The sequence below is a fragment of the Schistocerca nitens genome, chromosome 9 (assembly GCF_023898315.1).
Source record: "Schistocerca nitens isolate TAMUIC-IGC-003100 chromosome 9, iqSchNite1.1, whole genome shotgun sequence".
NCBI lineage: Eukaryota > Metazoa > Arthropoda > Insecta > Orthoptera > Acrididae > Schistocerca > Schistocerca nitens.
The window spans coordinates 341,546,882-341,564,421 of NC_064622.1; the positions used below are offsets into that span (position 1 = coordinate 341,546,882).

At 37.2% G+C, this 17,540-nt stretch overlaps 1 protein-coding gene across 2 annotated transcripts in view; it reads left to right on the top strand.

Annotated features, from left to right (window-relative positions):
* The first annotated feature begins 4,077 nt into the window (after positions 1–4,077).
* The window catches only part of LOC126203967 (spermine synthase-like), a 53,487-nt gene continuing 40,024 nt past the window's right edge, over positions 4,078–17,540 (top strand). The window contains exons 1-5 of one of the 2 annotated variants that reach the window (XM_049938383.1): positions 4,078–4,269; positions 4,360–4,580; positions 5,296–5,407; positions 14,754–14,876; positions 15,030–15,184. In XM_049938383.1, the coding sequence (XP_049794340.1) occupies positions 4,209–4,269; positions 4,360–4,580; positions 5,296–5,407; positions 14,754–14,876; positions 15,030–15,184 (672 nt within the window). In that variant the 5' untranslated portion in view covers positions 4,078–4,208. Of the gene's footprint in view, positions 4,270–4,359; positions 4,581–5,295; positions 5,408–13,223; positions 13,336–14,753; positions 14,877–15,029; positions 15,185–17,540 lie in introns of both variants that reach the window. The other variant, XM_049938382.1, reaches the window with a different exon arrangement.

The window sequence follows — 17,540 nt, forward strand, 5'->3', positions numbered from 1 at the left end:
GTTTTTGAAAGTAGCCCTTCCAGTACCAGTAATCCATAGGTATTAAGCTTATTTATTATTGTGCTTCTAGGTGCATTGCAATACTGACTCCATGTCATATGTCCTTCAAAAAAAGCTTTCAAGGTTTCAGCATTATAACCAGTGTACTTTCTTGGACCTGGCTTTCTCTTGCAGGTTTTCATCATTCTGCAATCAGCAACTGGAAAAAAAACAACCAAAATAATATTGCACAACAGTAACGTATACAACAATGTATATTTTTGTTTTCATTTGGAAGTAAGAAACGTATATGTAAACTGATAGGGCTACTTCAGTCTAAATAGGCCTGGTACACAGTAGCCCTGAAAAACTAGTTTTTAGGTGAAGTTTACAAAAAGTTAAACATGTATTGCTTAAAAAATAATAAGAAACAAACAATTATCACAGACTTATAACAGATTATGGAAGATGATATTTTGACACTTACCTTATTTTTATCTTGTTACTGAATTCGTCCACAATGAAAAGTTTTGAGCACACATTAGAAAAAAAGGTTTACAAAAACCCCAGTGTTGTCAATCATAAAAATTTTTAATTACTCAAAACTATTAAAATACCCTCAAGTAGGGTATAAAATTATTTTAAACCCAAAAATACCAATATATCTTGTTTTGTTTGTTCAGCACAAAAATTTAAACCTATTTTTGGTGTTGCACCAAAGTAATCCTGCAAGCACCAAAGTAACCCCAGTCGCTGGCACTTTATTTAATTATAAAAAATTGTTCAAATGGCTCTAAGCACCATGGAACTTAACATCTGAGGTCATCAGTCCCGTAGACTTAGAACTACTTAAACCTGACTAACCTAAGCACATCACACACATCCATGCCCGATGCAGGATTCGAACCTGCGACCGTAGCAGCAGTGCGGTTCCGAACTAAAGAGCCTAGAACGGCTCGGCCACAGTGACTGGCTATTTAATTATACATCTCAGTTGTTCACGAGATCAATGTTTAGCAGAACCACACGCATCTGCTAACAAGTCAAGAATATAAAAGACATAACAAATATGCTGCTTAAACAAAGATTTATTCAGTGTTCTAAAATAAACAACACATTACTCTTAGCAATGCACACATCAACACCTGAAAACTTCAAAGAAGGAGAAACTACACAGCAACATGGATACTGACACAAATATATAATAAAATATTGAAATGTAATATCTACAATCTTTGACATAATTATTTGCATATTTTTGTATGCAAAAAATTATTACTATAAGATTTTGTTAACAAAATACAGAGAACAGTGTCACACAGCCACAAAGGTAATGTGTTAAAAACTCCTACTGCAAAGTGGATTCTAATATTTCATCTGAGCCAGCACAACTTTCCCTGGAATCCTTTATTCTTTTCACCTCTTTCCTTAAAGAACCAATTTTTTACCAAATCTTTCTTCTGGCTGTGTAATAATAATAATAATAATAACATTAATAACAGCTTTATTCAACATCGAATGGTACACTGCACATGTACAAAGAAACAGTAATGATTAAAGTTATTTGTACAATGCACAAGACACATTCTTCTGAATACGTCATTAATTTACAACAAAATTACAATAAGATGTTTACTGATTTCTATTCACACAATTTCACATAGCATTTGTTGGTCTTCATATAAGTATGGCACTCTTCTAACGTGTAGAAAGGGTGTTTTACTAAAAATTTCTTAAGCTGATGTTTCAGTTTTATTGTAGGAAGAGCCATGACTGCACTAGGCAGTGCATTATCTAATTTTATACCTGCGTACTGATGCCCCTTTTCGTAAAGTGCTGTTCTGTGGCTGCTAATGTAAAATCTTTCTTTATTTCTGGTATTGTGCTGGTGGAAATCTGAATAAGTGTTTGGGTGCAGTCCTTTCACAAGCAATATGGCTTTTAGAATATATGTGTTTATAACAGTTAACACCTCTGTTTTCGGAAACAAGTTGCGACAAGATTCCCTTTATTTTGCTCCACAGATTATTCTCACACTCCTTTTTTGAAGAATGAGTAGCTTATCTAGATTAGCTTTTGTTGTTGCCCCCCAAATTTCAATACTGTAGTTCAAGTGAAAGGAGAAAAGAGCTAGTCTTTAGGACTACAGTGTCTCTACAGAACTTGCTAATAGTACTGATTGCAAATATATTTTTTGACAACTTAGTTGCTAGGGAGTCAATATGTGTGTCCCATTTCAGGTTGCTTTGTATTGTTACGCCAAGGAATTTTACACTAGACTCTTTCTTTACCAGTTCGTTGCCAATGTATAATTTAATTTCATAATTCAAACTACTTTTGTTAAACTCCATCACACATGTTTTACTGGTGCTTACATTTAAGTGGCTTTCATTAAAAAACTGAACAATTTATTTTGTCACATTATTACACTCGGCCTCTAGCTCATTACATGATTCCTTTTTAAGCACCATGGACGTGTCATCAGCATACAGAACAATTTTGGAATTTATAGTACAGTATTTAATATCATTTACATAGATCAAGAAGAGAAGGGGGCCCAACACCGAGCCCTGGGGAACACCATATTTTATGCAAGTGATCTCTGATTAGTAGACACCACTTTCCGTTTTAAGTAGAACAAATTGTTTTCCATTGGTCGTATAACACTTTATTAGGTCATAAGCAGCGCCTCTAATGCCCATGTTCCCTTGCTTGTCTAATAGGATGTCAGCATTCACACAATCAAAGGCTTTTTCCAGGTCTCGGTATACACCTGCCACATGTTCCTTGCTTTCAATACACCTTAGCACCTCTCAATTACTTGAGCAGCTGCGGTGCTAGTTGATTTACCTTTTAGGAATCCATTTTGATTTTCGAACATCAGGTTGTGTTTGTTAAGGAAGTTTATAATCCTGTTGTATATAACTTTCTCAACTATTTTGGAAAAGACAGGAAGGATTGTGACTGGCCTGTAGTTTTCTATTTTGTTGTTGTCACCTTTCTTAAAAATGGGTGTAACCAGATCTGTTTTTAGTCTGTCTGGAAAGGTGCCTGATTCTATTATATTCTCTGCATTTGGTTAGTAAAAATTCATAGCACTCATTCGTTATGTTTCTGTTCTTGTAAGTTTCTGCTTTTACAGCCTGTAGTGCAGGCATCGATTTATAGAACTCTATGTGCATTAATAAAAATGTTCTATGTTCTTGTTTTGCTACTGTGTAGATAATAAACCTGATCTTCCCAATTAGATACCGACAGCAAGTTACTCTGCTAACACAAGTTAGGCTATTGTCACTGTGCTCATTCATGTTATAGTAATGGATCTTCTGCTTTTATGCATTTTTAGTCTTTATTATATGATATGCTTTTGGTTTCGTAACACATTGCATATCTTTCATGTGATGGTTTTCTTCCACTAAAGAGGTCTAATATGTAAAAGCGAAAATGATTCAAGTTCCATAGCATTTGTATAAAAAAGAATCCTACACTTTGCATAAGTAAGAACATAAATTGATGCTATAGTTTCCGTTAAACAACCTCCTCAACGTGAAAAAGTTTGCTCTGTTGAGAAACGGTTGACACTTGCAAAGAATTATGGGCCAGGTAAAACAGCTCTAATATTCGCGCAAACTATGTTGACACTCCCATCAGGTAACGCGCCGATTGCAAACTTAGTTTCCGTATTGTCTTATAAACGTTTTGAAGCGTTTTTATACATATATTTTCTCTGAGAAGTATCCTTCTATGTTTTGGAACATATGGACGACACTTTCCGAACTGCATCATATCTCAACAGTGTTGTATACATACAGGCGATTTCAGGTGTATTTTGTATATAAACGTCTTCTTTAGTAAAGGCTACCTGTCCTAACCTCATAAAATGTGTTAAGTACGCTGTATGCTGTATATTTTGGGCTATTGATTTGCAGTGTATTACCTTGAGAAGTGTGAGATGATTCTTGGATGATTAAAGAGAAATAAATAGAACAAAAGTCAAAATCTGTTCAATTTCCCGCCAGTGCTATACGCAGGCATGGGAAAACAGTCCCAAATTCAGTTCAAGATAGAATCTTTGACGTCAGAATTACATAACAATTTTTTTTTTGGTTGGCCAAACATCGTAGGTTATCGGCGGGCTAACCTTGAATGGGCGGAATAAGCACTACCTTGCGCATAGCAGTTTAGAGGGACGCAAGATTTGATTCCGTACACCAATCACTCTTTCAAATATGGCTATTAACACGATTCTTTTAGACTTCTCTGTCAACCCTTCAGCAATCACAAATAAAGGTAATCCGAGGGACGAAATTCGTTCGAGCTATGAAGTTTTTCATGTGGTATAAGCAGGCTATTCATTATAATTGTTTTACTTTTGTACAGACGAAAGGAAGCAACTACAAGAAAATGTGGAAAGCGTCTTATTGGATTACCTACCTTCTTTAAAATTCAAACATTCTCTTGAAATTGGTGATACGTTTGTGTCCCTGTACGAAGCAGACAGAAACAGTTTAATTACGGTGAGAACCTTTGATAAAGGTCTTGTTGCGTGCAACATAGAATACTACAAGGACGACAACGAAAAGCCGTTGTTGACATTCGAGGTAAGCCCATGACGTGAACTTGTAAGGTAGTTTTAGTATTTCAGGACCTCAGGCTGATACAACATCTTAAATAAATGAAATTCTTATGTTACCATAAATTCTCACACCATGTGTTCAAAGTTGCAGTAGTATGTGGTACCCAGTATTGACGAAACTGCAGTGTCTTTTACAGATAGCTACTTACCGGTGTAACGTCATGATGGGGGGAAATACATAGATATAGAAGAGTCCATCCCAAGCCTCAAACATTGTTATCCTTAATCCCCTTTTTCGTAATGACATTACAGGTCCCTCACAGTCATTTGAGTGCAGCACCAAGAGCTGTGAAGACAAAGAAGTATTTTGTTCATTATCCTGCCCAGTCTGGCAGCAGCAATTCTTACATGCCATTTAACCTCTTTGTTTAGTCCTTTGTAGTTTCAAGAAATCATCAAAGAAGCTGCCTATACCTTTTATTTCCGCATTATGTAAAAGAAAAATAAGGTGTTACTGTAATGTATAACTTCAAATTTGTTTCTCACATGAAATTTTCTACCTGTCTTTAATACTTTTGAAAGAATAATCTTTAACAGTGGGCATTTTGTCAAAGTTACTTGATTCTTGACTGTTATACAACTAGCCATTTGTCATAAATCTAATGACAGTATTGTCCACTCACCAGGGTGTATTGGATCTGCACGTAGGGTTATGTTGTTAATGCCCCTGCACTTTGCAGCACGTGCGGGGCTTGGAGACGAGATTGCGGGCCAAGCTAGGTAGCTCCCGTAGCAAGGCATTTCCGGCCGTGAAGCGTGGAGCTGCCCTCGACGTTTACCTAACTACCTCAGGTAAGAGGCACTTGGGTGCCTCACCTATCTTGCATCTGGATGCTTGTTTATGCCCACTTTTCAGTAGAAATTACGCACTTCTGGGATCATGATTTACATAAGTGGGGAAATTTGTGACTTCCTCACCATAAATGGGCAACACCAATTGTAATAGAGCATACACATTAATTTCCCAATGCATATGCAATGAAATATGGTAATCAGCTAAAGGATTACTGAAACAGATTATTTCAGCAGATGCTAATTCATAGTTACTATCGGACTGCTTGGAATCAAATACTTTAAATTTTTTTTCAGTGCCTTGGTATGTGTCTCATATAACCTCTTAATATGGTGCCAAATAAATGATCTTACACATACAGAATTGCAGACAATCTCGCAGATGTCTCAGCAGACTTGAAGGGATTGTGAAGTTGTCTATCTATCTGCACCTTCAATGCAAAGTGTGTGAAATGTGCACTGTTATCAACTGGGTAACAACTTATGCAGGATGAATTATTTGCATGCGGAATAAACACAGATTTGAACATATAACCTAAGAGTGTGTGATTGGGAAGTTTTGCTACATTTTTCATATGGCCAAATCGGATTCTTAAATCTTGGGTGATTTTTATGCAAGGCATTTTTAATTTTATTTTTAATTTTTTTCGCCCTTCTGCTCTCCTCCCACCCTCCTTAACCTTGGCGCACTCTAGATTGCTGTGCAGTTCTTATCTACTGTCACTGTAAATGTTTCACTATTTTTTAACTCGTCAAATCTTTTAAGTTAAAGAAATGATGATTGTATTACTGAAAAAGATGCTGTCTATGAGATAGCAAGAGATCTAGGTTAGCCTGGAAGGTGATAATTAGTAGAGGCAGAAGTTTTGTTGTGGACCCTGCTAGGTATTTTTCATAGATTATGTACAGTGTACGTACATAATAGGCATCACAAAAAATATGTTGAAGCTACCATCACTGGACTTTGACCCACTAATTATGTTGTGGCATAACAAAGGTAAAACCCAACACACATATTTATTTTGCTTCTATACATTTTTTTGAAAATGTGGGTTATGGTGACAGACTAATCAGTAGCAATCCCACATGTAGGTTAGGTTGAAAGGCGGCTGCTTTTGAGTTGGCGAAGCCAATGAATTTTATATGAGAAAAAGTATAATTCTTGTTATGATGTACATATTGAATTTTGATGGGTGTTTTAAGTTTGCCACTTTGTCATGTGTCACAGCAGTTGGAATTGGTAGGTATTTCTTTGTTTTTCTAATTCGTCTGTACTGCACTATCAGTTTCTAACCCACCCCTCGCTCCCCCTTCCCCCCCCCCCCCCCCACTCACACACACAATAGAATGTGTTTGAAAGTGTTGTATCTTCAAAAAATCTGTAATTGTTGTGTTGACTGTCGTGTCAGACCGCACTGACTTCAAATAAGGGAATATTACTGTGGTGTAACTGTGAAAAGCCATTAATCTAATAGAAGCCTGTAGTTTTTTTATTTGGTGTCATGATAGTAAACAAAATTTTTGAAGGGACTTCAACTGTTACACAAAACTGAGGTGAAAATTAGAGGATTGATACTCTAGTAGGGCTACTGCCATAAAAGTGGTTACTGGGTTTTACACACTGCTGAGCAAAACATTATGACCACCTGCTCAATAGCTTGTGTCTGCCTTCAGACCCAAATACATCACTAATTCTGTGTATCAGGGATCCGACAGTTTGTGGGTAGATTAGTGGAGGTAAGTGGCACTAGGTGTCTACACACAGGTCATGTAATTCACATAAATAATGCGTCCCCAGTGGTGCCTCCCAGTAGAGAGCCAGTGGGTTCCATGGGATTTACATCAGGCGAATTTGGTCATCAAGTCAACATGAGTTCACTATAATGCTCCTTGAATCATTGTAGCACATTCTGGCTCTGAGGCACAGACAGTTATACTGCTGAAAGAGGACATCGCCATCAGGGAAGACATTGAGCATGAAGCGAGGCAGGTGGTTCGCAGCTGTCAGCTTGTCTTCGATTACTACCACAGGTCCCATGCAAGTGCAGGAGAACGTATCCCATAGTGTAATATTGCTCTCTCTCCCCCCCCCCCCCCCCAAACTTGCATCCATGACACACTGCACGTTCATCTCAACAACAATGCTTGTGGAGACAACCACTGACATAGTGTAGCAAAAATGTGATTCACCCGAATAGCGGACATGTTTCCCGATGATCCTGTGCCCACAGCAATCGTAAATGTCCATTGGGTCAGCATGTGAACATGTAGGGGTGGTCTGCTGTGATGCTCCATGTTCAACAGTGTATGATGAATGGTGCGCTCTGAAACACTTGTGCATGCACCATCATTGTGCTCTTCTGGCAGAGATGCCACAGATCACCGTCTGTCCTCCTTTACAGAGCAGACTAGCTTTCGAAACCCATCTTTTGTGAAGAAATGTGGACATTCAATCATTTAGCACCTGGTGGTAGTTTCACTGTCCTCCAACCTCTTTCTATCAATTCTATAACAGTGGCACTTGACTGTTCGACTAGCTTCACCGTTTTTTAGATACTTGTTCACAGGCTCAACATAATAGCCACCTACCCATTCTCAGAGTTGCTTATCTCAGTGGATTTCACCATTTGCTGCCCATTTCTTCACATCACCATCTGTGTCTGCTCCACTTACATACTTCTGTTACTGCGTAACATGCCACACTGCATCACCAGGTGTCATCCAAAGTTGTGGTCATACTGTTTTGGCTTATCTCTCTCTCTCTCTCTGTGTGTGTGTGTGTGTGTGTGTGTGTGTGTGTGTGTGTGTGTGAGATCTTGCAGTATTGCCAATGACTGGAACACCACAAGCAAAACCTTCACAGTTGAACTACTGCCAAATTTGATGCAAAATAGAGGCTTAAGTGGTACAAGGAGCGGTGTAGACTACAAAGTTTACTTTCAGTATTTTCCCTTTTGCACGACATGGAGGACAGCAGGTGGAAAAATCCAATACACACTTTTATTGGCCTTCTAAGAGTGCTGTAGGTACAACTTTGGCCTAGGTGCTTCCATTATCAGTGGTTCCTTGGGTGACATTCACAGAAAAGGTACCTGATGATTGGTGAAATTATTTTAGGTGACCATGTTCATGATGGCCTCATGTTCACAACTGAAACTGTCAGATTTTCTTGATTGACATGAGCATGAAATGTCTACAGTGGCTACTTGAATCACCAGATATAAATCTTGTTTGTGGTGTGTATTGGGAAAAGAATTAAGGGCACATTATCGTCCATCCCCTTGCCATTGTTAGAGCTCGTTTGTAATGAGTGGTAAAAAGTTTCATTGAGAATAACTAAGTCATTTATCTGTGTGCACCTTAGAATAATTCACACAGTTGTGAATGCAGTTGTGGCCCCAAATCATTGGACATAATTGTGCTAGACTTCAAGCTCTTAATGGGCAGAGAATTAGCCAAAAGTAGGCATTGAGCTCGCCAGAGAGAAGAAATAGATGGTCGCCAAGCAAGTATTTTTTACAACCTCATTCCCAGTACAAATAACATTAGCAACAATGCTTTGTCAACTCTGTTACTCTGTTTCCAGAATAATTACAGGCTTTTAAATATGGGAGTTGGGAGGGATAGACATAGTGTTGAGAGTGGCTTGACACCAGAATGCACCAGCTAATCAAAGGGGTGCAGCGGTAGTTTTTTATGGAGACAGTGTTACCATAGAGGGGTGAATGTTACTCACAGGCGTTGACAACTGTTTCACTCATCTCGGCATCCTTGGTTTGGCAACCATAAACTGCTTCAGAAATGTTGTGCAGCTACCCATCACTGTTTATTGCCAAACATCTGATTATTCTTTTTCCTGGTGGCCTCTCGTGTATGGGCAGGCAGCAACGGAGCATAGGTTGGAAATCTGATGATACAGGAACATCCAATGCTGCAGTGTAGTCAGTATGGAAGAAACCACTGGGAATAGCTAAATGTGAGTCAAGTGGAATTTGTGGTACTGATTGTTAGCTTTGACCAGTGCTTTAATTGCAATGGCATCTGTGAAATCACTTCTTGAGCATCAATAATGGAGCTATAAAACTTTGAAACTGGTCTGCCAATAAATTTCATAAAATTGTAGGTGCTTCATAGATCTATTTCCCTTAAGAATGGACTCTATAGCTACAGACAGACTGGAGTCAGTCATTATATGGTAAATACATATTTTTGTATGCTATTAACTGACTGTTCTCTGCTCAATCCTAGTATGGATTAAGGCAATATAATATTTTTTCCAGCTCATTTTCATACTGTACCTCTGAAACTCTTAGCTTTAAGTAGGAGTAAATGCTTTCCAAATACTGTGTTGGTCTTGTTTTAGCCTTTCTTACAACATAGATCCAATGCCGCAGTGTTGCTGTGCGATACTGGTATTAGTATTGTTATATGGCAGTCCGAACTGCATGCAGTGTGCTGTGGTGATGGAGGTGCAGATTTGTCAAATGATTATGTGCACCAATCCAGAAAGTCCAAAAAAGAGGCAACTAGTGAAGTGGGGTAAGTTAGGAACACTCTAAAGGTAGTAGAGTTCTACATAAGCTGTTCAAACATGATGTGCAGTGGATAAATGCATTTCATTTTGAAAGATTACAGGGTTGCTCAAAGATTCCAGGAAAAGTTATTTTCCTGTAGACCCATGATGAAAAATTTTTGATACATAATTGTCATTTTTACTGTTACTACACACACAACTCTTCAGGCTTAAGTAGTTGATGCTAGACAAACATAATGTGCACCAAGAGAATTACGACATGAATTGTCAGAGCGAAGACTTTTTACGTCAGGGACACAGTGATACACTTGGAACATGCTGGAGTTGAGATGTGGGTAGTTGTACTGAATGTTCAACGTGTTGTCACCTTGATCACTTTTGTGCTCAGTACAGCAAACTTCAACCAAAGCAACACCTATGATTACCCTACTACATACTGCCGTGACCATCAGAAAACAGGCAGCTTGCTTTGCTTACCCCAGATTATCAAGATAAAGAAAAAGCACGGTAATTGTAACACAGAGATTTCAGTAACAAGTGTGCAAAATGGCTCTAGATACACTACCTCAGCTCTCTCAGTTAAATCCGCATCAAAATTTATTGAATACTTTCCATGGAATCCAATTATACCTGCGTGTTTTAATTTCATAACCATAAGTAACTTTGTAGCTTCTTGTAATAAGCCTCGAATTAATATAAAAGTAGTACTGGTAGTTAACATTCATGTTAACAGTTGCTGTAATTGATGTCCCTTCATGGAAGACATATTGGCGGAGTTCATGTGGTGCTGAGACTATGCCTGATTTTCCATTGTTTCAGAACTTCTCATTCTCTGTGAAATAAAGTTAGTAGATATCCCATTATAGTCAAAATTCTAATTTATCATCACCAGCCCAATTAAGCAAAAACATAATTTCATAATTCACAGCTTATATTTCACCCTCTGCAAGACACTGGTTGAAAGGATCATGCAAAAGTAATTTAAGTACTGTCTTGAGGATCATGCTGTGACATAATTTATAATTTCTGCAAGCAATATGCAGCCCTTAAATTTCAAAAGGCCTCATCAATTTCACATTTAGCAGCTTTCTGTTGTCGCTAACATCTTTCAGATCCACTGTTGGACTACATCAGACGTAACAGTTTTCTGCTACAGCTCCGATGTCGGGCAATGCCTGACACATTTCCATTAGTGTAAAATAAATAAGAGTTGGGGAAAATGCAGCAGGTATAATAATTGGATTGGAAAGAGTTAATAGAAGCTTTGCACCAAAGTGCTGTATAGTTTCAGCTGCATGGATGACAAATATCTTGTAGTTGCTGACTTCGGCACTCATGGGGCTTGTGTGTTTCATCTATGCAGAGCACAGTGGAAGTAACTCAACCAGTTATAAAGATTATTCATTTGTTGAAAATTGTAATAATAGATTAAACAGTACACGTACAAAGCTAAATGCTCTGTATACTTAGGATTCTTGGCATTTCTGTTTGTACTCTGTAGTCAGTGAAAAAACTAACACAGTCTCTCTTGTTACCTGCTCTCATTATATAAAACATATGCATCTATGAAAGTGATAAAATACCATTCGTTCTATTTTAGTAAAATCTTCCCAGAGTTTTCCATGTGATTCAGTCGTCATGTGCTTTTAAGCAACCATGCTCCTGTTAGTCATGAAAGCCTATGCTGACAACTGAATGTGATGGATGTAATGCAGCTGGAAGCCTAAAAAGATTTAATTAATTACATTGTTGCAGAATAGATCATTATGTAGTTTTCTTCTGCCTCAGACTTTGGCTTACTGTGCACAAATGATTGATTTACAAGTGTTGTTTTCACAGTCGATGGGATTTTTTTTATTTTATTTATTTATTTATTTTTCCCTTCAGTATGATAGTATCTGCCCAAATACTGTGACTTGTTGAATTTCCTGAGGCCTCTTGAATTCCGTTGTTAAAAATACCAATACTGTTGTACATCTCTACCCAAACATGTTTCAGTTTTGTCTTTTTTAATCTTTCGGTAGCTTTGCATTATCTGTGACTTTTTTGTCTTTGTAAAATTTCAATTAATACTTTTGCTCGAAGTGCTCTTGGTTGTTTTTTTTTTCCCCCCCTCAGGGAAGGGGGTATACATAAGTATGGCTTGCTTGACCATTGTCTTGCAGTCTTTGTGCAGTTTAGTGTGTGAATTTCTTTCAGTTTTCTTGGAGATATCCAGTGGCCAGACCCTTTCTTTTAATGTTTTGTAAGACTGTGTCAAAAGAATTAAGGAAAATACCATTTTTCCACGAAAATTACATTCACAGACCTGTTCCATTTTTATTTGACTTGTAATATTCGTTATCATGTCAGTTCAAAACTTTACAACACTTCTTTATCACAAATTATTTACTTGACCATAACTTGATAAGCATTTGTAATATTACCCATAGTTGTGTCTCTCTTCTGCAGTAACTGCTGTAAGATAATTCTTAAGTATGTGACAGGGACAGCTCATATATAGCTCTTGTTGATTAACTTGTCACTTGAAACTTGAAAATCTGGAACTCCGGAGACATCCCCCAGGCTGTAGCTAAGCCGTGTCTCCACAATATCCTTTCTTCAAGGAGTGCTGATCTTTTAAGTATGGCAGGAGAGCTTCTGTGAAGTATGGAAAGTAGGAGAAAAGGTACTGGCGGAAGTAGAGCTGTGATGATGGGTTGTGAGTTGTTCTTGGGTGGCTCAGAGTAGAACACTTGATTGCAAAAGGCAGAGGTCCCAAGTTGGAGTCTGTCTGCCACACAGTTTTAATCTGACAGGATGTTTCATATCACCACACACTCTGCTGCAGAATGAAAATTTAATTCTGAGAACTTGTCATTCTTTCACCTTCATGTCCACAAGTTGTCATAAAGTGAGCAGCATGCATGCATAAGTGATTTGAATGATTTACCTTGTGGAAATGTAATTATAGTTTCATATTTAAAATTATCATGAAATGAGGAATGTGATTTAGTTTGGCAAGTTGTTTTTGTTTGAAATGAAAAATCCAGTGTTAAGTACTATTTGCATGTCAGCACTTAGTTCACTACACTATGTATTAGTGCTTCGGGAAGTTGCTCTTGTACTTTATACTGAAGTGAGAAGAAAGCTACTCACAATTTAAAAGAACATAGAGCATCCTTATCCAGAACAAATGCCAATTTTATGCATGTTGTATTTGCATGTTGCATTGTTAACTTTATTGAATGTAAAATAGTTGAATGTTTTGGTTTGTTTTCCCTACGCTTGCTTTTGTTACAGCTGACTCACAAGCTCGAGAAATCTTTAAGAGAAAAATGCCAAGGCAAGAGAAGTCATGCTTTTCCAGCTATAAAACGTGGAGGTATCGTTGATAGATATTTCCCAACAGCAGGTAAGATAGTGGGTGCTTGCAGATAAGGAAGCCAGTTGTAGGATAGAATGACTATTTTATTCAGAGGTATCAGAATTGCCATACTTGAAAAACCTGTCATGTCGCTTGTAAACTACTTGTATTAAGAACTGAGTGTAACTGTCAATTAGAGTAATGAGGATCAGTGAACCAGGTACGTTCTTACATTAAACTGCTGCCACAGCTCCCTCCCTCCCTCCCTCCCTCCCTCCCTCCCTCCCTCCCTCCCTCCCTCCCTCCCTCCCTCCCTCCCTCCCTCCCTCTCTCGTTCCCTCTCTTCCCCACATCTCACCCTTTCTTCCCTTCCCCCAAATCTTCCGGCTCCATCTTTTCTCCATTGTTCATATTTATTTTGTACAAATTAACCAGCAACAACAATTTTAATCCCTTTTTCAGCATGTTCTCAGTCATTTAATTAAAGCATGCTGCATAACACACTGGTATATTATAAATACATACATTTGTAACTATGAATTATGCCCATAGCACACACTTTTAAGTAGTTTAAAAGCTATTTGTTATAAAGTTGAATTGTTCCTTGTAAATAAAATTATATCTGTGCAATAAAGGAACTGCTTTTGTTTGTTAATTTATAGTAAACTCTTTTGGTAAGTTTTAGTTCATTTTGTTTGTTCTAAATCTTATTGCAGCCTGCATGAATAGCTGATATGTTTAATTTTTTGATGAATAGCTGATATGTTTAATTTTTTGCTCTGCAGTGCTTATTATTTGCACAACAATACGAAAAAAATGGTTTTATAATAATTGGAGTTCCATGAGGCTGTTATCTTTCATCAGTACCTAATTGCTCTTAAAAACATCTTAATGGGAATGTTCAACACTGAAGGTTGAACATCAAGCTTTGGTGATTAAAATGTGAAGTGACGAAAAAGCAGAAGGGAAGGAGATAATTTGGTAAATGGAAGGGAAATGTTGGCAAGTGTTTCAGGCATTGTGCTATATGATGTTGCTATGCTCAGTGGTATTTTGATAAAGCATCTTCTAGCTGTCAAGGATGATTCTTGGTGGAAGAAACCCAGAGCCATTCAGTGTAATGCTCGAGTGTCAGTGAACTCTCATTTTTATATCTCCAACGTGACAAAAATCGGGAAATCCAGTGTATGTTGTCGAGATTGTTAGCTGAACTGAAACATTAGCACTCTGCAATTTTTATGCTTAAAAATCGAATGCTTGCTTCAGCATAGTTGACATGTCTTAAAGTTATATACTGGATCTCCCCCCCCCCCCTCCCGCCCCCCTCCATGAGTGACAGATGACAATGAAACTTTGCTGACACTTAAGCAATGCAATGAATGACGTTGCACCAACAAATTATATACTTATTTAGAAAGACAGAAGTGGTCCACTTTTTATTTCTGATCATTAATTTCATTTTGCAGATGAACGTATTTTGGAGTATGACATAGATGAGGTTCTGTATGAAGAGAGATCACCATACCAGAAAATACAGATCGTTCATTCTCGTAGCCTGGGAAATCTCTTGGTTCTGGATGATCTTCAGAGTATGTAAAAAACAATGAATACAAGTTGGTGTCAGAAATAATTTACTTTTAGATGTGTAAATTAAATTAATGCTTTACTATTTTATTTTGTTGTAGTGGTAATTTTATTTTACACTGAACATAAACTAATAACATTGTTTCTGTCATATCAAGATATGTCAGAAAGTGACCTGGTGTACACTGAGACATTAATGCAGAGGGGCAAGGAGAGCTATGCAGGAAAAGAAATAATTATTTTAGGTGGTGGAGATGGAGCTCTTTTATGGGAACTTCTTAAAGAGAATCCAAAATTTGTTACAATGGTGGAGGTAAGTTATGAGATTTTACTATTATTGTACAGTTTTGCTTTCATTGAAAATAATAGCATCCTGCACTTGTAGAACATCTTATTTTCATACTAAGAGTTTGATCACTAAATTTAGTAACTTGATCTTAGTTATTTAATTAGCACTTAAATGTATGGTTATCCCTAATCTATAGAATTAAAATAAGTGGTAGTTGATCGTATGTTAAGTATTTTGAGATAAACAACCAGGGGTCAGAAATGAATATTTCAAGAAGTAAAATATTTTCATTGCACAGTGTGACTGATGAAACTGATAGTTTCATAACAGAGTGCATATAGTGTCAGCATTAGTGACACTACCTTCAAAAAAATTTCCCCCATTCTCTGTGATGTTTCAGTGGTTGATTGTTACCTGTGCAGTTACATGATTTTATTGGTATTGGTGAATGGAACTCAAATTGAAACTGACAATTAACAAGTTGATTAGCACCTGGGTGCATATCTTGCAGTATGACAGACAAGGATATTTGTCAAGGGAATGGTCCAGTTTGACATTTCAAAATCTACCCTGAAATTTCTTACATAGGAAGAACACACTGAAAGAAACATAGCGTCAAAATTTTAGTTGCTAAGAAGCTACGCAAGTTTTTTTTAGGTTAAAGTTAATTTTTGTCACACAAAGGACTACTTGTAACAGCAGTTTGTATAGCTCTTCCTTCCTAATGCACAAATTGGTGAATGAGAATAAGGAGAAGAAAAAGAAGCTGTGACAAGTGTAGTGAAAAAAAAAATCCAGAGTGCACATACACAAATTTTAAGGACCTAAATCATACCAGAAATAATATTGCACTCTTAATTTTTTAAATAACTTTCAATTCATTGCAGATGTAATTCTTACAATGGTGACGAGCAGAGGAAATAAAACCAAGGTAATGACTGTACACAACTTGTCTCAGTTAGGATTTCAGTTTGTGGAAATGAAATATTTCTTGCATATGTCATTTATAATTCCTTTAGCACCGTTCTTATGACAATTTTTTAATATTGTACATTTTACTTGTTGTGGCGTAACAAGCTAGTCACGCCACACTGAGGAGGAAGCCGAAAGGCACGCGTACACACACGCCGACTGGCGTCAAGTCTGGAACAGGATACGTATTGAATACTATAAAGAAAATACGTAGCTTTGGAATATACTTAACTTTTAATCAATCCTTGTGATACATCTCTCTTGACTATACAAATGAGACTCGTAATATACATGCACTGATACAATTGGCGCCTTGCTAAGTCGTAGCCATTAACTTAGCTGAAGGCTATTCTAACTGTCTCTCGGCAAATGAGAGCAAAGGCTTCGTCAGTAGTCGCTAGCAACGTTGTCGTACAACTGGGGCGAGTTCTCGTACGTCTCTCGAGACCTGCCGTGTGGTGGCGCTCGGTCTGCGATCACACAGTGGCGACACGCGGGTCCGACATGTACTAATGGACCGTGGCCGATTTAAGCTACCACCTAGCAAGTGTGGTGTCTGGCAGTGACACCACATTACTAATGAAATTCCTTGTTTATTCCCTATGGTTGTTACAAAAATGCAAAGTGTCTTTTGAATGACAAAAACTTTTCCTTGCACCAGACACACTTGACAAAATAAAAACTAATGCATTCAAACAGTTGACATAAATTTTAAGATTCATTTAGACAGAATTGGGACAGAGTAAGAAATGATCCCAGCCATTGCTTGCACTGCGTACCATGCGTACTCAATCAGATTTGTAAAACATAGCAAAGCAAACTGACAATGGACAAATTATTGTAGTTTAAGAACACTGTTCCGTTAATAAACCTGAAATGATTAAGTTATCAGAAATTATATTGTGCAACAATTTCGTGAAAAATGCTTTCCATTCTTGAAAAAATTCTTTATCAAGTAGTTGAATAACATTCATTGTTTAAAGTGGAATCTATGCTATATCAACAACCTTTTCTTTGTCTTCCTTGAAAATAGTGGTGTCATTATATCTTGGCCAACGGTCCAATAAAAACAATTATTTTCTGCAGCTGTTAAGGGGCTCCGGAACGCCCTATACTTGCAATGTTAAAATAACGCTTATAAATTACATCTTTCCTCACAAAGTATTTGAGGTAGGAAGTTGAACTTTTTACAGATTATTTATTGGAATATGGGCTACAACTTAACACAGGTATTTTACAAAATTTTAGTTCAGTTATTAAAGATGATTTTTTTTTCAATTGTAATGAAAATTCACAACATTTTTTTGCAATTTTTTATTTATATATTCAAAAATATGCAGTTTTTTTTGGAGAAAGGCTGTGTTAAATTATGCAGAAGGTACTGTGTAACATTTACTGAAAGTTTGAA